This window comes from Carettochelys insculpta, chromosome 1 (assembly GCF_033958435.1).
Source record: "Carettochelys insculpta isolate YL-2023 chromosome 1, ASM3395843v1, whole genome shotgun sequence".
In the NCBI taxonomy this organism is placed as follows: Eukaryota; Metazoa; Chordata; order Testudines; family Carettochelyidae; genus Carettochelys; species Carettochelys insculpta.
The window spans coordinates 351,963,119-351,989,361 of record NC_134137.1 but is presented as its reverse complement, the minus strand read 5'-3'; the positions used below and the strand labels follow the sequence as shown (position 1 = coordinate 351,989,361).

At 44.4% G+C, this 26,243-nt stretch overlaps 1 protein-coding gene across 1 annotated transcript; it reads right to left on the bottom strand.

Annotated features, from left to right (window-relative positions):
• Positions 1-857: 857 nt before the first annotated feature.
• Positions 858-25,848, bottom strand: SLC26A3 (solute carrier family 26 member 3). Its single transcript, XM_074984140.1, has 20 exons — positions 25,718-25,848; positions 24,840-24,979; positions 24,601-24,711; positions 24,208-24,365; positions 21,341-21,505; positions 20,257-20,409; positions 18,816-18,898; positions 14,302-14,449; positions 14,078-14,191; positions 13,907-13,984; positions 12,323-12,418; positions 10,842-10,948; positions 9,863-9,932; positions 9,681-9,773; positions 8,061-8,156; positions 6,943-7,176; positions 5,246-5,300; positions 3,270-3,415; positions 2,216-2,284; positions 858-1,080 (listed from the first exon to the last, which is right to left on the bottom strand). Exons 1-20 carry the CDS (start codon positions 25,846-25,848, stop codon positions 1,057-1,059), a joined length of 2,271 nt encoding a protein of 756 aa, XP_074840241.1. The 3' UTR covers positions 858-1,056.
• Between the last annotated feature and the right edge of the window lie 395 nt (positions 25,849-26,243).

Below are 26,243 nucleotides of genomic sequence, written 5' to 3'. Positions count from 1 at the left end.
CATTGGCTACGTCTACACGTGCATGCTACATCGAAATAGCTTATTTCGATGTAGTGACATCGAAATAGTCTATTTCGATGAATAACGTCTACACGTCCTCCAGGGCTGGCAACGTCGACGTTCAACTTCGACGTTGGGCAGCACCACATTGAAATAGGCGCTGCGAGTGAATGTCTACATGCCAAAGTAGCACACATTGAAATAAGGGTGCCAGGAACAGCTGCAGACAGGGTCACAGGGCAGACTCAACAGCAAGCCGCTCCCTTAAAGAGCCCCTCCCAGACACAGTTGCACTAAACAACACAAGATCCACAGAGCTGACAACTGGTTGCAGACCCTGTGCGTGCAGCATGGATCCCCAGCTGCAGCAGCAGCAGCCAGAAGCCCTGGGCTAAGGGCTGCTGCACACGGTGACCATAGAGCCCCGCAGGGGCTGGAGAGAGCGTCTCTCAACCCCTCAGCTGATGGCCGCCATGGTGGACCCCGCTATTTCGATGTTGCGGGACGCGTATCATCTACACATGCCCTACTTCGACGTTCAACTTCGAAGTAGGGCGCTATTCCCACCCCCTCATGGGGTTAGTGACTTTGACGTCTCACCACCTAACGTTGATTTCAACTTCCAAATATCGCCCAACACGTGTAGCCGTGACGGGAGCTATTTCGAAGTTGGCGCTGCTACTTCGAAGTAGCGTGCACGTGTAGACGCGGCCATTATCAGGCTTCAAACAGTTATATGAACACTATACTTTTGGTATTGTACTGGTTGTCTCTAAACTGTGTGAATAATATACACATATATACAGATGTACAGGTGGTGGTAACATTGCTTTATTTTCTTTTGGAAGAAGTCAAAGTAGAAAATCAGAAAAGCTACATAATTTTGCCCATATATAAAAATATGTTGTGTATAACAAGCCCGTTCCAAAACTTGAAACATAATCCTAGTCCCTTACACAATGTATCAGCATATCTACAACTGTCTTCAGGTGCTGTACATCAGCTCATCTACTGTAGCTGACAATCTGGTTGTTGGATGGTGTAATTTGTGAAGAATTAGAATTTTGTTACTGCTGGGATCTGTGAGTAAGAAAAAGAGATATCACATCTAGGTTAGAACGTCATGTGTACACCTTTCCTTAAGCTATACAGCAGGATTTTCCAATCTAAGAGCAGGCATGGGAAGATGGCAGGGTTTAACATTTCCAAACTCAATCATACTAGCTTTAGAGGCAATTCTGTCACTCATCAGTTTGGGGAGATTTACCCCTCATTTCCTCACAGACTATCTTCCCCAATGCCAACCCTCCAGCCACAGTTACGCTCCTATGTCAGGCCATCAAATCTAGCAGCTGTGTATCACATTGGGGTAAGTGAGAATAATACCATAGGGAAGAAGAGGTGTTCACTAAGTACATCTCCCAACTTGCTTGTCTGGGCCTCAGTCACAGAAAAAATGTAAAGGGCAGGTGCAAATTAAAATAGGTTACACATTGCTGAGCCTGGACTGGGTGCAGTCAGCCTTGGTGGAAGAGAAGGTTTGAGCTCCATCCCCTCCCTCCACAGGCTCAAAGAGAGGAACTGCTCTGGCCCCAGGGTTGTAGGAATCTTCAAGGACTGTGAACCCATGGGAGGAGGGAAGCAGGACAGATCCCAGCACTGATAGGCAATGGTCAGCTGATGTAATAAGCTCTGCCTATCTCCCAGTGGAGAAGAGAGGGCAACCACTGGCTAATCGCTAATGTGTCTTGGTTATGAGCCTTTCACTAGAGCCGGGGTTTGCCAGCTACCAATCCGTGAACAAGTAGAACTGACTGGCCGGTGGGGATGGAGCCTTTTACTTGAAGGGGTTGCTTACTTGAGCCTGAGCAGGTGGGCTGTGATAGGAAATTATTGCCATCTGTCTGTACTTCACAGGAACCCAGTTGGCTGGCTCAGTCCCTAAGGGAGTGCTGAAGCCGTAGCACCAGGGCCAGAACTGGCACCTTTGGAGACCAGTGAGCCAAGAGAGAGTGGGCTTGGCATCTGGGCCCAGGACACAATGAGTAACGCTGCGAGGCCAGTGCCCGTGCTTTCCCTGTTGAGGCCCAGCACTGGTGAGACAGCACCTTTCACAAGTGCTTGACTTCATCCCAATATGCGTTTAAAAACCGAACAAAGTTTGCTCTTCTGTTGCTGCTGGCATGCTGTGGGGGGCGGGGAGGGACAGCCTTACCACATGTTCCCGGTTGCGTAATTCGCCATTTGTATTGATAATGAAGTGATCACCAGTTCCCAGCTCCTGCTGTGAACAGAGGGCTCACGGTTAGGAAACACCTCCTACTTCCCTCTCTGGTCTACTTCTAGACTGTTTTGCCAGGCTGAAAACCAACAGATCAAAAACAAGAGCTCCCTCTCAGCCCCAGCTCTTCCTCTCTGCCTGCTGCTGGAGGGGGCAGAGGCCTAGAGCTGAGGCTGGTGCAGTGCAAACACATTCTCTGGGACCCTCTACCTGCCCCTTCTTCCAGCCTGCACTGCTGGCACTGCTGTGCTCACCCGCAGGCGGAAGTGAGGTTAGGAGGAGGTGATGCAGCTGTTTAAGGCTTTGTGTGCCCTGCAGCAGCCTATGCGGAAATCTCAGTGGCAATGAGGCCTTGGTTACACACACAAGTTTGCACCACTTGAACTGGTGCAAACACCCTTCAGCTGGTTTAAGAGTACCTAGATGGAGGCAATTTCAGCTGATTTTTTTTACAGAATGAAGCTACATTTATATCTGCTACTTTTAATCTGAGGTGAGAGGCCATAGATGGGGCTTGCACTAATTTAATCACACCAGTTTCTTAACTGCTTTAATTAAATGCATGCAACGCTTGAGTGTAGATGAAGCCTGAAAATCCAAAGCCAAGCATTACCTCCTCACCCTGAGTCAGTCCTGCAATTGCTGCTCAGGGCAACTCAGATGGTGACAGGTTGCGAGGAGAGAGGGGAGATGACAGAACACTGGCGATAGTCTGATTCTCCAAGGACCTGGGAATTCCCTTTCCTATGGCTCCATTGGGCGTGAAAGGCCACACCCCTTTCTTCATTACAGGCCTCCTAGCTCTGTCTCCTCCAAGTGAGAGTTTTAGGGGAACTCCACTGCATGCAGTTTCCTGGGACTCCTACATTCTCCCTTGGTTGTCCAGGCAAGAGGAGACAGCCCAGCCCCTTGAGATTATGTAAGCAATTGGCCAGTGAGCAATTTAAGGCGTTCCTGCAGAGAAGAGTGAACACAGCACTGTTGTTACCTTCATGGGTTTGGACGTTGGTGAGCAAGCTACATCCTTTTCCACCAAAACGTGTAAAACTGCATCATGAATGGTGAGAAAAAACATGGAGGGCTTGAGCTCCTCGTCAAAAAATGCACATCTTTCCAGCTTGTCCAGGAAGCCATCTGCAGGAGAACAGAATCAGACCACACACCCGTGACTGAGAAGCTGCAGTCATTCAGACAAAAATGAATCCTCAGCCTACCTGTTGATTGGACCAGATCTTTCTATCAAAGTGGGTTACCGTGGCTGCGCAAGCCTAGTGCCTTGCCCCTGGAGACTTCACTAGGTTTGCCAACCCCCACAGCTTTGCTAGGCATTTCTCCTTGCCTGCCCTGACCCCACATTACTCCTGGCAGCAGCTGGCATATATCTGCCCCACCTTAGGCAGGAGGCGGGTAGGTAAGAGGTTGCTGCATGCTGCCCCTCCTCCTGAGCACTGGATTCTGCAGCTTTTGTTGGTCAGGAACTGTGGCTAATGAGAACTGTAGACGTGATGCAGGGAACTCCTGGGTCTCCACCTCCCCAGGGGCTGCAAGGCTGCACCGGCTGCTTTGGGGAGTAGCACAGAGCCAGGGCAGGCAGGGAGCCTGCCCTAGTCCTGCCGCACTGCCTAATGGGAGCCATCTGCAGAAAGGGCCACATGGAGCACCCCTCATTCACTCCCACCCCTGTGCCCCCCTCCTGCACCCAAACTCTCTCCCACAGCCTGTACCTCGAATCTCTTCCTGCCTCACCCTAGGCTCAGACCAGAACGCCTTCCCACACCCCCTGTAGCTGGGCCTCCCCCACCAGAGGCTGCAGCCTAGTGAAAGCAAACGAGGGAGGGGGTAGAGTGAAGGGGGCTGTGCCCCAGAGAAGGGTGGGGAAAGGGTGTGGCTTTGGGAGCGGGAAGGGGCTGTGGCAAAGGTGTTTGGGTTTGTGTGATTAGACTTCTAGCAAACCCTCCCATTTGCTGAACTGAGGGGCACCAGACAGCACCATTCTGATCTGGTAACATTTCACAACCATCTCCTGTGCACTTTGTGCGGAGGTCCCCATATGAGCTGCATGGGAGAGGAGAACTGGCCCCTGTTGTCTTGTGTCCTCATTTAGGCCCATTCTGTAGCGCCATATGCTAAGGACCAAAACATTTACAAGCCGTGTGGCAGGTGGCTGGAGAAGCCCATCTATGGAGTCAACACACCATCCACATTGCGCCTGAGACCTACACAGCAGGTCTCCACAGCACACTGCAAGGGGATATGGGCAACACATCCATGGGGCTGTAATTCTGGATAGCCAGTGTCCCCTGGGGCCTGCAATAGCAAGACACGGTTGATCTGTGTGTGTTCCTGAGGCTTCTCTCTTAGTTTGGTTTCCCCAGATGCCTGCAGAGCACATGTGAACCCAGCCCTTCTACTCAGGCGCCCTTTGCTGTTCCGGGGTTGGTCACTCACTAGCTTTCAGCAAAAAAGGCAGGGAGAGAACAGGCAGGGGTGACATGTTTATTTCTGTATGTCTGAATATCCATAAGTGGACTGAACTTCACCCAGCTGAGATGAGGGAAGTGGAAGGATGGGGAGAGATCTGATGGAGGAAATTGTGAGGGTGCAAGAACCTGAGAGCAGAAAGATAGACCTAGGCTATTTAGGGTAGTGCAGATATTTTTACACATCTAGGTTTCATTTTCTCTTATCTGCCTTTGCTCGCAGTTCTATGAATGGCTGACTTTAGCCAGTACCAACTTTGTCTCACTTCAGGTCTGTTTGGTTTGTTGGTTTCAATCAATTAAAGTCACTAGAGCTAATGCCTGCAAGACTGATGTCATTTGGGTCTGCTCAGGTTCTTTTAATATAAAAATTTGGTAGGCGAGTAGGTGGGGAGTAGATGTTAATAGAAGAGGCATAACTCCCAGATGTTAGTTGAAGAAATGGCTGCTTATAAACAAGATTATCAGAAATGGAAGAACTTACCATGTGCTCCCACAATATATACATCCACATCAACCCGGACAAAGTCTTTGAAAGTCTGTTAAACAGAAAGCAGAAATTGATTAGACACTGTTTTGTCATAAACTCAACAGTGAAGGCCGTGACTGTCTATTGCAGGTGTACAGGACAGCTAAAAGATAGCATTGAGCACAAATAAATGTACTCGAGTTAGTGACAAAATTTTCACCATTAACTTTAATGGGTGCAGGATAGGTTCTTTAAACTGATAATGGACTTTGAAGCCAACCTTGAATTGTAAGATATATTTTTAAATTAGAGTTTATAATTTAAGGAAAAGATCAGTATTAAATAATATTGATAAATGCTGAAAATGAAAATTGTTGATGGAAAGACAATGCCCCAGTGTGATAAAGCCTCATTGCTCCTATTTATAGGTGAGAAAAGAGAGATTCCGAGAATTTGACAGAATTTACAGACATAACACTCCAACAGAGCTGCAGGGCCTCCTAAAGTTAATGGCGGCTGTGGTCGCTCAGTTCATAGGAAAGTAAGGCTACTATATTTAGGCACTTAATTAAATTTAGGTGCTTATATTTCAAAATTTTGGCCAAAGTGAGTGTGGAAATTGATGATGGGAACAGGACCTAGTGATTCTGATTTACACTCCTAAGCTTCCGAGTATCAGAGGGGTAGCCGTGTTAATCTGGATCTGTAACAGCAACGAAGGGTCCTGTGGCATCTTATAGACTAACAGAAAAGTTTTGAGCATGAGCTTTCGTGAGCACAGACTCACTTCTGGTCCTAAACTTAAAACCCAAGGCCGTGATTTAGACCTTGTTGCTGTAAGGCTTCCAGAACTGTTATCAGTCCAAGAAAGCCATGTATAGCCATTGATATAATTGACTAGAAAATTTTAGGTGAAAATGAAAAAAAAATAGTTTTCATCAGTTTTCCAAGGAAAATTTTAACTTTCTGTCACACAACTGAACTCTGAAAAGTTTTTGAATAAAACTTAACTTTTTGCATGGGATCCAGACACTTTTTGTGATAAATTTCCCAGTGAAAAGTCCAAATTTCTGGGGAAAAATGGTGTTGATGGAAAATTTTCAACTAGCTCCAACCATTGAGGCTTTAGACAGTCTGCTGCTGATCTTTCATGCATGTACACGCATACCTTTAAAAAAATAGTCGGTTTACAATTTTCTGTTTGTGACCAGCATGCCCTGTAAACTGTGTGTGCTTGTGCAGCTGATCAGAAGAAATTCAAATGCTGCCAAGCTGATTAGCAGAATGCCCTCAGCTAGATTTTGTGTTTATATTGGTGGTGGCGTGTTCACACACATCTAGGTGCGCATAATTTATTCTCAATAGTAACAGAGAGGGAGCTGTGCTGGTCTATACACTATCAAAACAAAAAGCAGTCAAGTAGCACTTAAAAGACTAGCCAGATAGTCTATTAGGTGAGCTTTCGTGGAACAGACCCACTTCTTCAGACCATAGCCAGACCAGAACATTGGCTATGGTTTGAAGAAGTGGGTCTGTCCCACGAAAGCTCACCTAATAAACTATTTTGCTAGTCTTTTAGGTGCTACTTGACTGCTTTTTGTTTTGATAATTTATTCTGTACATGGGTGAAAAAAAGCTTTGTGTGCATGGAAAAGATTAGAGGGAACATTGGTTATAAGCCCTGGCTCGCTGTTTCATGAAAGGTAATTTACCTCCTTGAGGATTCTCAAGGCAGAAACATCAAAAAATGATACTGCTGAGAAATCCATAATAAGGCTGTGGATGTCAACTCTGGGCACTCTGATGTTGGCAGGAAGGTCTGCATTCCAGTCAATTTGAAATGGCAAGTCTGCCATGTTAGTGGGCTGATCCAGCTCCTCTATTTTATTGTTGTCCAGTTCTTCATCAGAATCTTCCAGGCCAGTAACAGTGCAAATAAAGGATTTCTGCATCAAAGAGAAGAAATGATCACAGCAAACGTTAGAGCTTCTCTTGTTGTACAGGGATACGAGTACACACTAATGTGGACACTTGTATGTTATACTGAGGTACTGGAGAGCCAAACCACTGACTGAATGACTATTGGAAGAAATTCTACATCTCTCCTCTCCTACAGTCAGGAGCCATTTTGGAATTGTTGTTTTGTTCTAATTAATGGTGGGCTTAGCACATGCCCCCTGCTTGGCAAGATTCCTCTGACTTCAGTGGACTTTTGAGTAGGTGCACAGAAAGTATAATGGATTTTTCTTCCGAGTAAACCAAGTACCAGCTGTGAGCTGGTTGGAAACTTTTTCTCTTTGTGATCTGGTTCTACAGTGTCAGGGCAAATAAAGACACGAGACCTCTGCGTAATATTAAGGCAGCAGGCCAGTGGCCAGGGTGTACATACTAACAAGTTTATTTTTGAAGTTTGTATTTAATTTAACCAATGGTAACATGTGGAAACTCTTACCCAGTTTTACAGTATATTGAAAAAGGGGAGAGTTTCAAAGACTCAAAGGGCAGTTAGGAACCCACACCCAGATCCTCAAAGCTATTTAAGTACTTAACTCTGTCCTTTCAGGATCTGGGCTTCAGCTCCCACTGAAAGTCCATGAAAACAGGATTTCCAAGTCCCCTCTGTGCCTTTGCCCATCTTTCCCCTAGTTCAGTCCTTCTCAAACCTCATTGCCCCATGGACCTCTTCTGACAACAATTACTAAATGACACTCAAAAGGGGGATCAAAATCTGAATTATGCTGACCTGGACAGGGGCAGAAGGCCCAAAGCTGAGTCACTGCCCCATACCTCTCATCTCTGCTAGATAACGATCTACATTCGTACAACTTACAGATGTCATTTGCAGCTCTCCTTTCTTCAGCATCTTTCTGATTTTCCTCAGAGCTTTATTGCGTTTGCGCAACACCCTCAATGGATTAAAACCAACCTGCAATATAACATCTTGATTATAATTCCAGATTTCTTTTTATACAAACAAACAAACAAACAAACATCCTTGGACCTGAGAGAGAACTTGATATTATTCTGAAAAGTGGCTAGTACTAGTAAATTCTTGGTGTTTCCAAGTCAAAAAGAAAACCAGGAAATACTTGGATTAATTCACAATTGTGAATTAAAGTCAAGTAGAGAATGTGTTTGAGAGACATACTGTGCTGCATTTAAGCAAACAATACGAGTCTTTTGGAAATTCTCTGAACCAGATACTCGTCTCGCTTATACAAGAGTAAATCAGCAGTTATTCTTCCAGATGCAGTGATTCCACTGTTTGCAGTGGATTAACACAAAATAAATGAGATTAGAACTTGACCCACACTCTGTTTTATTTTCGGACCAAATCTTTCTTGCCTCATTGCTGTGAGTAATGACAGTGTCTTCAGGGGTCTCCAGGGGACTGATGCAAACCCCACTGAAATCAATGGTAAGGTTCAAAAGCCTTAGGCTTGCATTTTCTTGGTGTTTGTCTCAACACAGGGGCTGGACCTGACCTCTTGAGGTTCTATCCACCTCTGCATTTCTACGAGTCCATGTTCCAGATAAATAGGCTTTGGGCTTTCATATCACTATCATTCTCAAAGGACTGGGGTTATGCGATCGATAATGGTGTCACTAACCAGGGAATTATTCTCTCTGCAAGGCTAAATCATCAACTTAGGGTTTCAATTATTAGTTTAGCACTGAGCTTCTCATTAATAACAATAAATAAATCCCCCACTCCTCAGGCACTATGTCTAAATATAGTTGATACACATCTCCTAGAATGTGCAGCAGGAAGAGACTGACTGTTGGGAGTGAGAAGTATAAGGAAACTGGGTGGCTGTGGAGGGCTAGATAGTAATGCTGAATGTCCAAGGGGAGAGGTCTAACGTTTTAAACAACACACCAGCCACCAAGCCTATGTTCAATGGGATGTGGCCTATTGCCCCTTATCATTTTGCTCATGTGATTTCACTTGTCCCCACCTTCTGCTTGTCTTTTAAACTATAAGATTTGCATTGAGGGGCCTGTGACTCTAGCTGGGGTGAGCCTAGAATTTTTTGGACCCACATCAGTTTAAAAAGTAATAGTACTAGTCTTCCCCATATGTGCTCTGCGTGTCTGTGATTGTTTTTTCAGGGGCACTTTTAGGAAAATATATAAGAACAGGAGAAGTTCAGCACACAGCATTTGAAGCGAGGGCTGAAGATCACTGTGCCAAGCAGAGTTTAGGCTGGAAACGGACCTAAACATTTTTGATTATAGAGCTCGTTAATGATAACAATAATAGCTGTGGTTGTGTATTTCTACTCTTTTGCGGATCAGTTCTAGGCTACCTAATTCACAAACATGCTGTACATGCAAGTTAGTATTTGTTAATTAAGTTTTATATATCTTTAATTTACTATGACATTCATTCATTTGAACTCAAAGTAATGCATTTAATGTGATTGCAAAAACAAAAAAAACAACTTACAGCAGCGATAAGCTTTTCCTTAACGAAGTCAATATTAGCAAAGAAGAGTGGTGCTGGGCATCTGAAAATCTTCACTCCCTCTGGCTCGTATATCTGCACAACAAAGTGAGGGAATTACTCTCACGAGTCTATTGCACAGAAGTGCAGGCAACAGGTGATGTAGATAATACACAGGTGCTTACATCTATGTAATCCTTTCTGTTTTTGTAGATGTTGCTTTTTCCAACATTAGCCAAAAGAGTGCACTTTGGACTGCAAACAAATACAAACCAAGTTATTTATATACCCTGCTAGAACATAATGGAATGAACAATTGCTGGTTATCGTAACAGTCTTATCTTTAAGCCGTTCTGCCTTAATGGCTGCTAAAGTAATCTCAGTTGTAAGGAGACTGGGACTGATCATGGAATCAGACTAAGGGCCTTTTGCGCTAAGAAAGAAAATTAATTATGAAATATGTAATCAAAGGGGAGAAGACTATCCATATGCACAGAGTGGTGTAGGTTATTATGGGCCAGACTGCAAACCCTGTATTCATCCTGGCAAGAGTTATGTACATGAGCAGGGCTGATGAGACACTTTGCCAGGCCCTGTGGGGCCTCAGTTCTGGGCCCCCAGGAACGGGCAGGGCCTTGGGAAGAAGGGGCAGAGCTGATGCTTGTGTCACATTCAGCCCTTCAGTGCCCCTAGGACTGCAGAGTGACTGCTGCCAAAGGTTCCAGCAGCAATTAAAGGGCCCATGGCTCTGTCACTGCTAAGGTAATGGTAGTGGTGGCCAGCAGGCCTTGGCGCTTTTAAATCACTGGGCCCTCGTGCAATTGGGCACTTTGGGTCTGCTCCCCATTGGCAGCCCTGCACAAGAGTAATAAACAGAATAATAATAATCATCATATCTAGTTCTTATACAGCTATTTAGATTATACAGTCACAGTGAGGTGTAATTCACTTGCCTAGTCTCATTGACAAGGGCAAAACACAACATTCCCATAGCTTTCCCTTGACTTACAATATTTAGTATCCACAACTATCTCCTAGAATTGATGGAGTCCAGAGCCACAGGCCAGATGGAGGCCTGGAAAATTTGGCCAGCTCTGTCTTCAATGAGCTTATTTTCAACATGCAGTCTTGAGAGGGTTCACATTACATTCAGCATTTACTTACAACTGTGTGCGGAACACTATGGTCAGGAGTTCAAATCCTATGGAGGCTGCTAGTCCAATAGCAAGCCCCAGTATTACGGTAGATAGGAAAGTCACAACCCATGTCATCTGTAAATATATATATATATGCAGTTTCAGGTGTTATAGTTTAATTAGGAAGCAAGAGTCTAAACCCAAATAGGGAACCAGGAACTCTGGAGGGCTGATCTAGCCTGTGCTATGCTCTTGGGTAAACATCTTTCTTAGTTAACAGAGCTGAGAGAGTGAGATTTACCAGTCTCATGGGGGTGCTGGAAGGATAACTTGGTTAATTGATGCTGGAAAGTCTTTTTGAAGCTCAATACTGTGCAATAGGTGTGATGAGCTGATGTATGATTTTGTACGCAAAACCAGTTGCGCTTAAATAAACCTGGCACAAGGACAAGGTTGAATGTAAATCATGATCGGGGAAAAAGTAGACTTTGTGATTGTAGCGACAGGAAAGGTTAGCTACTGTGAGTGAACTTAATTGAAAACAGGAAGTATTTAAATACTAATTATGATAACAGTTGGCATTTTTTTATCAAGGGCCTCAAAGGGTTTTATCATGAGGGGTAAAGAGCCACACTCTCATTTTGGAGCTGGAAAAAGCTAAGGCCCACAGTATTAAATACCACAAAAAGCAAGTGATATTAATGAACACTGAACCCAGATTGTCTGATTCTTAAAGGTGGGCCATATCTACTGGCAACGCTGCCTTTCAGGCATTTCTATACCTTTATCATTAGCAGCGATTGCCAAGCTACTCTGCAAACTGTGTTCGCCACTTGCTTTCTGTGGTTCTTATTGGTAGTAATGGGAGATACGTGAACGTAGTGAAGTGAAAATAGCCAGGGCGCCATTTTGGGAGGGCAGAGGTGGCACCAGCCATATGTACCAGGAACCTACTTGCTCTTCTTCCTGTTCCCCTGACTATCTGGGAGCGAGGGGAAAATACACAGCTTGCATGCATGCCTCTCACTCCTGGCCAGTGGGTGGGAGGGGGTAGAGGAGTAATTTATGTCACCTATGTACTTTCCACTTGCGCCCTGACAGGGGAAAGGAAAGAAGAGTAAGCAGTGTCCTCGTATGCATGGCTCCTGCCCCCACCCCACCTTTGGAAAATACGCCCATCAATGTGTAGCCAACAGGCCTAATATTTATCAGTTTTTCTGTCACTGCTTTCTATAATTGACTTTGGCTGGTGGGATTTATTTAATGAAGAAGACTAATGAAATGGGTAAACTTGAACATTAACAATTGAGAACTGAGCTAAAAGAGATGATACTGAGTGAAAAAACATTTGAAATAAAATGTCTGATAGAAAAATAAAAATGCAAGTCAGAGAAATGTTCAATACAGCAAAGCAAGAGAAGCTTTTAAAAGTAAGCTTTCAAGAGACTTTGCAAAAGAAGTGCCATGCAATCAGATGTTATTCTGAAGTGTAAATTGGCTGTTACTTACACAGTCATACTTGTCCTTTTTCCATAAAATGCCTATTTCTTTGAACTGCATAAGCATCCCCTTTAAATTGCCGAGCGCCAAAGCGGCAAGGACTGACTGTTAAAAACACAAAACAGAGCAAATGCGGAATGTTATAATTGCAAGACTCTAGCAATAGACACCAAGCATGGGCCAGAGGAGAATGGGTCCCTCCTGCTACACTGGTGTCATGGGCCAGGATGTGCTATTAAGATAGGGGACTGTGTTCAGTGTGATGCACAGGCCTCTGCATCTCTCTTTAAGACAGTGCAGCATGTGGTTCTTAGGGAGGCTGGCCAGCTTCACAGGCCAGTGCCGAAGAGGCTGGGGCCACAGCAGTGCTGCAGCCAGTCTTTGTGAGCCAGCCACGTTTGGTGGGACATTGGTGGCACTGACCATCCACAGCAGAACTCTCCATTTCAGGCCAGTGCGGAGGGGAGGCCCTGGGGCTAGGGAAGCCTCACCCAGCAGTAGTGGCTCCTGTTCTGCAGGGCTGGACCTGGTTCCCTCTGGGGGCATTCTGACCTGGCACACAGGGTTGTAGTCATGATGGGGAACTAGCTGGGCCAAGCTGGAGTGATGCAGCACAGTGCCATGGCTCCATGTCCCCCCTGTGTGGTATGTCATAACACATGGAACAGGGAGCCAAGCCCAGCCTGCGGATCAGGAGCCGCTGCTGCGGGGGTAGGTGTAACCCCATGTGAAAATTTGTACAGTAATGGTCTTTTGTGAGTTTCACAGTGTCCTTGAAAATGTGTGACACAAACACGTAAATGCTGCCTGAGAGGAGTCAGGGAACAGGTGCTCCCCTTAGTTCTGCCTTTCACTGACTCCTCTTCCTCCTTCTCCCTCCCCTGATTTCCTTTAGGATGCTAGACAGGAGCAGTCCTTGGGCTCAGAACAGACGATGGGCTGCATTTGAGCCTGGCCCCTTAGCTGGAGAAGCATGTGGCCTGGTTAATGAGACCTTGGTCCTATCTGTTTAGGAGTTTAATCTGCTCATTTTTGTGGCCCTGCCGCAGTAGCGTGTCAGTCTGTAGTAGCTTCTTTGCAGGTCCTCAAAGGGGCTGCAGAGGAAGGAGAAGACAACTCCATGTCCCCATATGCCCCATCCCTTTTGAAAGATGTCCTATAGACTATAACAGGCATAGAAGGTTCTATGGAAGGTTCTGCAAAATTACTAAAGGTTCTATAGCACTGTCTGGAGAATGAGAATGGGGATTTTTGACCTTTCTGTGCATTTCTTTACCATAGACATAATTTCCCAGGTAATGATCTAGCAGGGCTCAACACACCATGAGAAGTGTAACCATTTTCTATTAAGCTCTACTGGCTGTATATCACTTCCTCCCCATACACATGGAAAGAGCAGCTGACCCTCCCCACCCATCCATTCAGGCAGGGGCAAATTCACACTTGGAAAGTCCCTTCTGTGCCTTGAGCTGGGGAAAGCAATCAGGCCTCCTGCTCCCCCTGAAATCAACAGCAAAACTCCTATTGATTCTAGCTGGAGCAGTGTCAGGCCCTGACATACCAGGATAAATCTTATGAAAAAACAGGCAATACCTTCTGTAAGGGTTCCAGAAGAAATCCAATGGCCAGGATGACAATCATGACGATGACAGCAGAGAGGAGACCAGCAATCTGTAGAAGCAAAGGGTTTCACCTTAACCCTGTGTTCTAGAGCACACTTTGCAGCCTGCAGCTTTCAGCTCTTTCATCTTGTATTTACAATACCTGTGTTTTGCCTCCTGTGCTTTCCTGCACACCTGATCTTGACAGTGATGTACTTATGGCAAATCCTCTGAATGCTCCACCAAATATGTTACTCAATCCAAAGGCAATTAATTCCTAACAGAAGAAGGAACACGAGGTTTTAAAAAAATAACCAATGCTGGAAAAACAGTTTGTAAGCCAAAGCATTTGCAATTTATTATGGTCATATTCATATAAATGTTTACCTGGTTGCCATTTATAGGGTAATCATATTTGATGGAATATACTTTAGCGACTGAATAGGCTACTGCAAATCCAACTATCGCTATGGAAAAAGCATCCCCCACACAACTCTGGAAAACCTCCATATCAAGCTCCACAGGAGCCTCAAATCTGTAAGAGAACCCAAAGGTGAGAACTATCCCTTAACATGACACTTAAAAAGAACAATATGGCATGCAGAGCTTTCAGTGAGCTAAGAGACCCCCCGTATTTTGTGACACTTGAACTGTACGCTGCTCTGCAGACGTGGGACCAAAACCTAATCTTGGATCTAAAAACCAGTGAACTTCAGGGATGTTTGGCTCTCGGTCGTGGTGTTTCAGACTGAGTCCATCCAGAATGGAGTCAGCTCAGTTTGCAGTTCATGTACCCAGCTCTCTTTACTGGATGTCAAATCCTGGAAGGTGTAAAGCACCTGTCATGAACATTATTATTTGTAAGGTACACACAAGGCCCTTCTGAAGTCAAGGGCTTAACTGGTGCTGAGGCCTTACACAGGTCCTCTGCACTGGAGTAGATTTCATTCTATCAGAAACCTGCTGTGATTTGGTCTAGGTTTTTAGATAATTACATAAATATTTGCTCAGGAACATCAATCACTGAGTTCAGATGTTTGTTATTTCCTGCTCCCTGGCTTTGCCGGCTGGAGCTTTTGCAATCCAAGGGCAATAAAAAGACAGTTGTCAAAGATCTGTTTTTTCAGTGCCCTTTAATCAATCTGAAAACTGAGGGCAGAGCCTCTTGAGTAGAAGTATCTGTTCCCCTGCTGGCTTCATCCATTGAAGCACCAGTGACAGTGAGAACTGCCATGTTGAGACAAGCAGTGACACTTCTGTCATTTTGCAGCAGTGTATTGTCATGTCATTCTTCTTTCTTGTTACACACCAGAGTGCTTATATTCTAAATGTAGGTATTTATGCCTTGTACATTATGGCAGATGCTAAGATGTTCTAGCAATCTAAGTACACTGAGCCGCAATAATTTAACAAATGCTTTATGAGACCTGGTCAGTAAGATGAAGTTATGTAGTAAGCTCTGAGACTTTTTTTAACATGAATTCATTGTTCTAGTTTAATAAGGGTCTGTGGGAGAAGCAAGCAGGAGAGCAACACAGTAATTACAGATAGGTAATCGCCTAAAAAACACATGAGCCAATCACAGGACAACGGTCTGCTTCAGGGGTCAGCAACGTCTCCAAGGCAGAGTGCCCAAATTTGATCTTTTGACCTCTATGTACGATCCAAGTGCAGGTGATACTTTTTAACGTCACCAAGGCTACAGCCACGCGGCAAAGTTATTTCAAGATAATAGCCGTGATTCTGAAATAACTTTGCCTGAGTCTATACTACACACTTGCTCTTTGTAAATAAATTCAAAATAGCAGACTCATTGTTTTCAATTTCATAAACCTCATTGCAGGGTAAATAACACCTATTTTGAAAGAGGTGCTGTTAAGACACAGAATAGCGTTATTTTGAAATCAGCCGTAATGGTGTCTAATGACACTATTTCGAAATAGTCACTATGTATATGGACATGGTATTTTGAAATAGCTGGGTGCAATTTCAAAATGTATTCTTGGCCGTGTCTACACTAGTAGTATTGTACACGGTAGTATTGTACACTGTAAACATACTGTATTTTCTGTATTTACTTGCACTATACTGTACTTACGGACAATGTAACTAAAATTTATTTACGGGTAAAATGCCGGTTATTTGAGCGTTCCAGCTAATAGAATGCCAAACATGAAAGAGTTTACTGCAGCTTAGTTCACAATAACACAGGTACACACAAGGGCTATGTCTACATTAGCCCCTTCCTTTTGCAAGAGGCATGGTAGTGAGCGAATTGGGAAGATGCTAATGAGGTGCTGCCATGAATACTACTGTTGCTGGTAAATAAAGTACTCTGTATATAGTTTTGTTTGTTTCTTACTATCTCTTCTTGTTTTTCTTTAGTGTTATGCATTGCTAGGTACACCTCTCTATTAGGTATACCTCTCTATTATCCAGAATCTTTGAATATCCAAGAAACTCCTGGTCCTGGGACTGCCGGATATGAAAGCATTTACTGTATTTGAGAATAGCTATTCTGGAATAGTTTATTTTGGAATAACGCTGCTGTGTAGGCATAGCCTAATAGTCCTACTTACAACAACTTCATTAATAAATAAATTAAGGTGCAGAGTTTTACCATTTAGGTGGTGGGTGGTAGCATTAGCTGGTCTTTTGACCACAGGTGGCATGGCTTTGAGCACACTCCCGGCTGCGTGGGGGAGGTAGGGTGGGGGCTGAGCTCCTGCCTCACATGCTGATTAAATCTGGCTCACATGCTGCTCTTGGCACCCGTGCCGGAGGTTGTGGACACCTGGTCTACTTCTAGGCTGTTTGGCCAGGCTGAAAACCAGTAGATCAAAAACAAGAGCTCCCTGGAGGGAAAAAGGGAGCTCTGTTGTCAGGCACTCCGGAAGAGGTGCAGGCTAAGGTAGCAAGAGGCTCTGAGGAGGGAGTCTAAGAAAGTTGGGCCTCACCCCAGACTCAGGTAATGGTGAGCCCCGCAGGGAAAGGCAGGCCTGTCTATAGACTAGTATGTTAGTTTCAAACCTGTTTTTCTGGCATGCTTTTGTTCTCAAGAAACTAGGCTTTGCTCTAAGTAGACCGTTTGGCAGCTCTGTCCTTGAGGCAAGGCAAGGCAAGCTAGGCAGTTACCTTGGGGCTCCACACTCCAACTGATTTCAGCATCCTCTACCTACCAGCTGTCCTGGCTGTCAGCATGCCACCATGGGCTCTGCCCACTGGCCAGCTCTGCTGTTTGGCTATTGGGTGCTACTCTTATTTCTACTGGAAGGAGCGGAACCAAAGGTGATGCAGGGGGGTGCTCAGTCCCTCTCCAGCAGTGGTGTGCCCTGAAAGTGCTACTTCTAGGCTGCACCCCTTCAGAGGAAGGCAGCGTGGGACTGCCCCTGTGCCCACCATGGCTACGTCTACACGTGCAGCCAACATCGAAATAGGCTATTTCGATGAATAACGTCTACACGTCCTCCAGGGCCAGCAACGTCGATGTTCAACTTCGACGTTGCTCAGCCCAACATCGAAATAGGCGCAGCGAGGGAACGTCTACACGCCAAAGTAGCACACATCGAAATAGGGATGCCAGGCACAGCTGCAGACAGGGTCACAGGGCGGACTCAACAGCAAGCCGCTCCCTTAAAGGGCCCCTCCCAGACACAGTTGCACTAAACAACACAAGATACACAGAGCTGACAACTGGTTGCAGACCCTGTGCCTGCAGCATAGATCCCCAGCTGCCGCAGAAGCAGCCAGAAGCCCTGGGCTAAGGGCTGCTGCCCACGGTGACCATAGAGCCCCGCAGGGGCTGGAGAGAGAGCATCTCTCAACCCCCCAGCTGATGGCCGCCATGGAGGACCCAGCAATTTCGACGTTGCGGGACGCGGATCGTCTACATGGTCCCTACTTCGACGTTGAACGTCGAAGTAGGGCGCTATTCCTATCTCCTCATGAGGTTAGCGACTTCGACGTCTCGCCGCCTAACGTCGAAGTTAACTTCGAAATAGTGCCCGACGCGTGTAGACGCGACGGGCGCTATTTCGAAGTTGGTGCCGCTACTTCGAAGTAGCGTGCACGTGTAGACGCAGCTCATAAGTGGCATGGTGCTTCCATGGGAAGAGGTGGTCGGGGCAGGGAGAGGGCAGGGCTTGGGCTTGGGCGGAGCAGGGACACTCTTGCCTCTGAGTAGAACCACAGGCGCTGAGGACCAGTCAGGCCTACTGAGATTATGAAGGTTGCCACCAGGGGAAGACAGCTCCAGGAAAGGTCTGAGAGTATGAGGCTGGCAGCCTAAGCCTGGAGACGGGTGTGTTTGAAAACCAGGATGGAGCAGTTAGCCTGGTAACTCTGACACCCCTTCTCATAGGAGTCAACTGATAACTTCACACAGGGCACAGAATGAATTAACTCTCTATTTCTTGAAAGAAAACCTAGGCTAGGTCTACACTTGCCGCGGAAGATCGAATGCTTATGGGGCGCAATGTTGACCCCTTAACTCCTTGCAAGCCACAAGGATTAAGGAATGTTGGTGGAAGGAGTGCTCCCATCGGTGTTCTGCAGTGAGCACAGGGACCAATGCGGACGACTGCAAAATCAATTTTAGGTATGCAATTGGCATACCTACGGTTGCTTAGCAGCCGTTGACATTCCCAGAAAGTGCAGGTGTAGCCCTCCTTTTAATTACTTAGGAGATGTGCTGCAATGAATAGCTCTCCTCTGATGAAGATTAGTCTGTTGGAAGCTCTGATATTGTTGAACGCAAAAAGTTTACTTGATGGCTCGAAGAAGTAAGTTTTATAAATGCTGAGCATTTAATTAGACGGCAGAGACAGGTGAATTCAGTGCCTGAGAACTTGTTTAGAAAGCAGAATGTGCACCACTGGAAAGATTCAGAATTATACACTTACCCTTTTTTTAGTTCACCAATGACAGCAACATTAAACTTGTCTTTGAAATTACAGGCATAGGATACACCTGTTGCTATGACGGTCTGTAAGGTAGCAAAATTACTTACATTAGGAATTTGCTAAGAAGACCACAAAAGTCACTATTTCATACCACTCCTTCCTAGCAAACATTGCCTCTTTGATGTGCTTTCTAACACCTTCACTAGTGGCAGAACAGGCCTCTGGAACTAGGTATTTTTGTAAAGGTAAATCTGAGATATATTGTAAAGGTAAATCTGAGATATTACAGGTCTGATTGTGTTCATAACCCACCCTGATATTCCAGCAAATGTTCTCATTAGTGGTGGAATACATTCCTACAACATGGAGATTTTCTGCCATCCATAACTAAAAAAATACAATTATAGTCGATAGTAAAACAGCTGTGTTTCTCAACCCCTTCTGGGTGTGACACCTTATTCAACATTTTGCAATCTTATTATATCTACTGTGAGGGCAAGAGTAAACACTATGTCCATGATACAGGCAATAGACTTTACTTGTATGTGTGTTCTAAGAAGCTGACAGACATTAATGGATCTTGAAGAGTAATGGAGTGGAGGAGTGAGATGGGGTGCTACATGGAGGTGAAAGGGATGGAGCTACTGCAACAAACAGATCAAAGGGTTGCAGATAGTTTGATCTCACAGACACTGAAAGCTTTGGCAACCCCAAAGTTATTCTGGAAATTTTATTTATTGCTTTTGTTTTAACTTGTACAGGTTGAATCTCTCTAATCTGGAACTCTCTTGGTCAACAAACTCCGTAATCCAGCATGATTTTATATAGGTGGATGACCACTTATCATGGATCTGTCTAAGTTTCCCATGGTCCCAAAAGGTTTGTTTACAGCCACCAGTCCTGAATCTTAGTGTTCCATGCTGTTATTTAGCTGTAATTTACCCCCAAATGTCTTCTAACAGCCCAGTAAGCAGTGGAAGAGTTGGTAATGTGCTAGAATATATTGACCTCCTGTAGCCTGGCAAATTCTCTCATCTGGCACTGGTCAGGTCCCCAGGATGCCAAATGAAAGAGGTTCAACCTACAATAACATTTTCAATGCCTGTGACCCCACTGCCAGTTACAACCCATCAGCCGAGAAACCCTGCTGTGCAATGGAGCTGCAGCAGAGTGCTGCAGGGCTTGGTTATAAGAGAAATCAGACATAAACCATTTTATGAATAATACTTTTCTTGCTAATGATATGATAAAAAATCGAACTGTGACACACATAATGATATCTCTGTCAGAACACAGGAAACCCATAGTGGCTTTTGGCAAAGATGGAAAGAAGACAATAATTGAGAGGAAGATGACAATATATAGAAAATGGTTTTAAACCTTACTTGAGGGGCACTGTTGTCACTGTATACTTTAAATAAGGAAGTGGAATAATCCTTACCACAAAGAGTTCAATTGGGATAGGCACTGGTAGCTTGGCTTTGTAACGCTCATTAATTTCTTTCACCACAAACACAATGACCAAGATAATGAGTGCTGTGACAAGATCTGCAATGTTTGTATTCGTGATCTGCCTACCGATCTTTTCCAGAGTCTACAGAATTAAAAAAAGAAAGAGAGTGCCTTTGAAATAGGTTGCCTTTGCTTGATGCAGTGGGCATCATGCTTTCAAACAAAGAAAACATTTCTTTTTTTCTTTTAATCAGGATTTAGTTAGCGTGGAATGGTTTGGACTGAGACTCCTGGCAAAAGAAGGCCTATATTTATCTACAATTTGACTACAGCAGTGCTAGCTTCTCCGCAATGACCATTAAAGCTGACTTCCTGGTCTCATCACTACATGTGAGATGATATATTTGTTTCCATGCTCTTGCGTGAATACTACTTAGCCTATGTGCTGATGCTGCTACTAGAGTTTGTGAGGAGCTGTGATACACGTTTGCTATCCAAGAACTGGCCTGAGAACAGCAAACACTTTATTGCATCTAGGACATGAGAAAGCCATCAGTTGGAAAGCCAACAACTCTTGGCCTCCACAAATCTGAGAAAGAGTAATAATGATATTGTACAGCTGAACAGCATTATTCCACACATCACAAAAACCCTTGTACACATAAAAAAAAGCTTCAGAGAATCTGTTCTTTTTTTGTTTGTTTCATTTAATTTTTAACCATGCAACCTGAGCACTGGGAGTGATACCCAAATGAAAGACTTCTACAATATTTTACTGATTTAGATTCCAGCTCAATACCAATAAGGACTGGTAGATATAAGTAAATACCTGAGACAAAGCTGAATGGGCTCTTAAGGACGTGCTAACATATTATAGAAAAGGCCATCTAATTAGCCTATTTTGTGCACCCAACATAATATCTAAATATCATTAGTCTGTTCTAATAACACATCTTTTAGCAAATTGCTTCTTTTCCTTTTTCCTTTGAAGATTGGGTTGGTATAATGACTTAGAGCTATAGAGTGTGGTTGTGCTCTATTGGCTAGGATGTTAGCAACTGAGGCATACTTACACAGAAAATTGATAATGGTTCTTTACATCCATTAACCGGTAGCTGGAATATGAATTTCAGCTGAGACACCACGACATGGATAGCGGCAGCAGTAGTGAAACCACTGATTAATGACTGAGATAAATAAATAATTATGAATCCAATCTGTAGTGCTCCCAAAAGCAACTGTAACACAAAACAATGGAGCTTTTGTTAGAAGAGAACAATATTGCTGGCACCAATCATTCAAAGATCATAAAAAAATCCCAGGCTTGGTTTATAAATCCTGAGATTTTTTAAAAAATAATATATCTTGTTTTGTTTTCAATTTTACTCCTTGGAGTCTGAGGCTTTAGTAGTCAAGTGGCTCATGTTTTCAAGGATTTCTCTGGACCAGGAAGGCTTGAAATTTACTTTTTAAACCAAATGAAAGCTGAGATTGTTACCTAAACTCATGACTACAAGAGCTGGGGCTTTAAGAGACACCTAAGTATCATGAGACTTGCATGACAGTGAGCAACACTGGCAGCAAAAGTAATAATCGTCATTGCTACATCTGAGTTTTGCTTTTGATCCACAGCAATGAAAAACCTGCAGCTGTCCCCAGCCATCTGATTCAGGCTCATGGGCCCTGGGCTGCAACCCTCACGCAGGGGGGCCTTTCCACATTCTATGGAGTCTGACCAGAAAGCAATCAGCCCCTGCAAGCCTGACTCATCTGGCTTGGGGCAGCTGTGGAGTTTCTTTGCTGTGTAGACATAACTGATGAGGTGGATTGAACCTTCAGCAAGTTTGCAGATGAGATTAAAAGGTAGACATGCTGGAGGGTAGGGATAGGGACCTCAGTGACCTACACAAATTAGAGGATTGGACCAAAAGAAATCTAATGCGTTTCGACAAGGACAAGTGCAGAGTCCTACGGTTAGGACAGAAGAATCCCATGCACTGCTGTAGGCTGGAACCAACTGGAAAAGTGGTAGTTCTGCAGAAAAGGGCCTGAGGATAACAGTAGATGAGAAGCTGGAGATGAGTCGACAGTGTGCCCTTGCTGCCAAGAAGGCTAATGAGATATTTTTCTTTAATCACTAATGCATTAGAGGGAGCATTGACAGCGGATTGAGGAAGCGATTATTCCCCACTACTCAGCACTGGCAAGGAACATCTGGAATATTGTGTTCAGTTTTGGCCCCCCCCCACTGCAGAAATGATGTAAACAAATTGGAGAGAGACCAGAGGAGCGCAATGAAAATGATTAGGGGGATGGGCCATATGACTTATGAGCAAAGGCTGAGGGAACTGTCTTAGTTAGTCTGCAGAAAAGAAGAACGAAGGGCAGGGGATTTGATAGGAGCCTGCAGCTACCTGATGGGGGGTTCCAAAGAGGATGGAAAGCAGCAGTTTACAGTGATGGCAGATGACAGGACAAAGAACAATGGTCTCAAGTAGCAGTAGTGGGGGTCTGGGCTGGATATAAGGAAAAACTATTTCACGAGGAGAATGGTGAAACCCTGGAATGGGTTACTTAGGGAGGTGGTGGAATCTCCGTCCTTAGAGGTTTTTGAGCAGATGGGAATAAGGGGACTTCGAAGTAGGCGGTGTCCTTTCAAAAAGGAGCCCCGTATGGACGAGCCGCGCAGCGGCGAGCTGCGTCAATTTCGAAGTTCCGCAGCCACCCGCATGCTAATGAGGTGCTGAATATGTACTTCAGCGCTTCATTAGTAAACTTCGAAATGGCCATTTGCATGGCCATTTCGAAGTTTTTGGCTAGTGTAGACGTAGCTATAGATAGATATCATCACCCTTCTAGGAAAAAACTGGTTATTGATTTTGCAATAAGTGGGGCGTTCTGTGGGATTGGATCTATGCACAATGATTTGTTTTTAGCAGAAATGTAGCTATGTGTATCAGCATGTGGGAGGTAGATCTATCCTTAATGCCCTTGTCAATTGCCTGCATGTCAATATCTGTATTTAAATAGCTTACCCATGTGGTTCCTAGTCAATGGGACAGATTCACCAGGTATGGAGATGGCGGTGGTGATGGTTTAATTTATAGTCCCTTTGAGTAGCACAAAGGAAGGATAGGTAGTATAACAGGCTCGGGCCAGAGGGCAACAGCAGAGAGGCTGAGGTGGGATATATTAGCTCTAGATGTAATAGGTCTCTGTTCCCAGAATAAACTAGCAAGCTCTGATCCAGAACCAGCAGGAACCTGCTAGAAGCAGTCAGGGCATGTGAGCCAATTAAAACACGTGGGGCCTATTAGGAGGCTTGCCGACTCGAGGAAACTGGGTTAATCAGGACAGTGCAAGCCAAAGAAGAACCAGCTGAGACTGTTTATAAAAAGGTTTCTCTTTTGCTGGCTCAGTTGCTGGGTGAGGCGTGGAGGAGATAAAGAGCAGTGGAGAATCTGAGACGAGTAAGTGTTAGCAGGTACCAGAGGGAAAAGCCTGTGTTAAGGAGGATGCTGAGGACCACTGTAGCGTAGAGTCCCACGGAATCATCACTGTCAAGCAGCTGAAACCTGAGACATTGTGAGCAGCTGCTATCACACTTTCCCTGGTCTGGAGCCCAGAGTACAGGGCAGGCTCCTTCCTTTCCCAGTCCATACTCTATCCGTCATGGGAGAAGGACTGACTTGGGGGAGAGGTTTATCTTGCCTGAATCACTTGGAGAGGCAACAAAAACTATGGAGTTTGGTCTCTTTCTCTATTCTGGCTAATGATGAGAATAGCTCACCAGAACAGCTAGGTGGTGTCTAACCTGAGGGTTGCTGTGAGCGTCTGAGGCAAATTATGCACCAAAATTATGCACTAGCGCAAGCTAGAGGAGGAGCTTTGTCACAATAGACAGACAGACAGTAGATAGGTATCATTAGGAGGTACCAACCTGAAAAATTCCAGCAAGGAGTGTTACAGTTGCTGCCACCTGTACTTTCCGGTTATCTAGTAAAGTTTCATTCACTGACGTGCTGTTTCCATCATTCTCATTATCAGCTAGCTTTGAAACTACCTCTCCCACCATTATGCTCAGAACAGGGAATGGACCTAATTGACACAAAGTAATGCATTAAAGCTGGACGGGCAACATTTAAGTTTCCATCAACCATAATTTTATTTCACATTTGAAAAAAGAAGTCAGAAAGCTTTCTTAAATGGAACCATGTGTAACAAGTTACATCCTGGGGCTTTGAATTTATTTATTTATTTCCAGAGTGGAGTTAATAAAATGCAAGCTATGACAGAGAACAGAGCAAATAATATGCAGTATGACTTAACTCACCAACAGAGATGTGTCTGGAAGTGCCAAAGAAGAAATAGACTATGACTGGGTAAAAGGCTGCATAGAGTCCATACCCTGGGGGAACATACACTAGCAAAGCAAATGCTAGCCCTGTAATGATAGCAAACACAGGGATGTTAAGCACATATTATAGGTAAAAGTTCCAGCTCTCTCGACATGGGCTTACATGATATATGGGTCATAACAAAAACAAAATAAAAGTGTTTCCCAAAGATTACCTTGCAGGACAGCCACCAGCCCTGTGCTGATCCCAGATACAAAGTCACTCAGGAGCCATTCCTTAAAGGGATATGCCGGCAACCAGGAAGTTATAGGTAACAAAGTAGTGGCAATATTCTTGGCCTTTTGTGGGGAACAGCTGAAAATATGTGACAAGCCACAGTCCAGTCAGTTAACATCTCATATCAACCTGAGTCAGTCAACAGTGAAATCTAATCTAGGTATCTCAAACTAAAGAGAAGAATTTAGATTTCAGCCTGTCAGCGGTACCCAGAGAGGAACAACCAGAGCCCCACTGCTTCAGAAACATTTTTAGGCAAAAGGGTGTTTTCAATTTCAATTTTTGAAACGTTTGATGTAAGTTTGATAAATGAGTTTTCACTTTTTTTTTTTGCTGTGATCACTCAGGCACGATCACATAGTCATGTAGTCTGCCTCCTTTGCCCATTTATTGTGAAGTCAGTCACTGTATATTCCACTCCTTTCACCTTCTTCCATTATCTTTGTTCCTGGAGATGACACTGAAGGGGGAAGAAAATTTGGGGGAAAAAATATTTGGCTGAAGGGAGACATGTTAGTCCCCAGTAGGACTCCATTGACATGGTTCCCTGGGAATGGTCTGAGTTGAATGGAAAGAGATATCTGAGTGATGAATGGAACGGAATGGAGTTAATTTTTCCCTCATTTTTGAGGGTAAATATTTATTTTCTTTAGAGTAGGAGAAATAGATGTTGAAGAAACCAACAGCAAAAGCTCGATGATAGTCTTTATGCGACTAGCTGGGAGGACGATTGTAATGATATAGTTCAGAGTATCTAGAGTTCGGATGCAGCTCAGGGGATCTATTTCTATAAATATGTGCAAAAATGTTTCTTACCTAAAATATACCCTCAGATGATCCGAAAAGGTTTTATGGTATCTGTGCACTTTCTTATGTTGATCACCAAACGAGTTCTCCGAGTATACCGGTCTGGCCACAACATATTGGTTGCCTACTGGTTCAACCATTTTTCCTGAAATGTTGGGTCAGGATGGAAGAGTCTAATGTATATTTCTTTGAGACTAGTCACTGAAAAACCTGAAAATAAATAACAGACCAAGTTCCTTAAACAATTCAGGGGAAGTGTCATGAAGTACACAGATGAGTGGACTCCAAACTGAGCATTACCACCTTTTGAAGATCAAAAGAAACAGGATTAAGAAAGAGAAATGTTTGTTTGTCAGAGCAACCTACTTCCCTCCTCCTCACATTGCTAGGGAACAATTCACCAGGGCAAGAAAACAATTTTTCCAAAAGAGACAGCCAAAATGCTGAGATTGGCTCAGGGTTTGCTTAACCCCCAGTCAATTGTTTACCAATAAAATCTACCTCAGTCAAGGGAAACTGGTTGGTTTTTAAAACA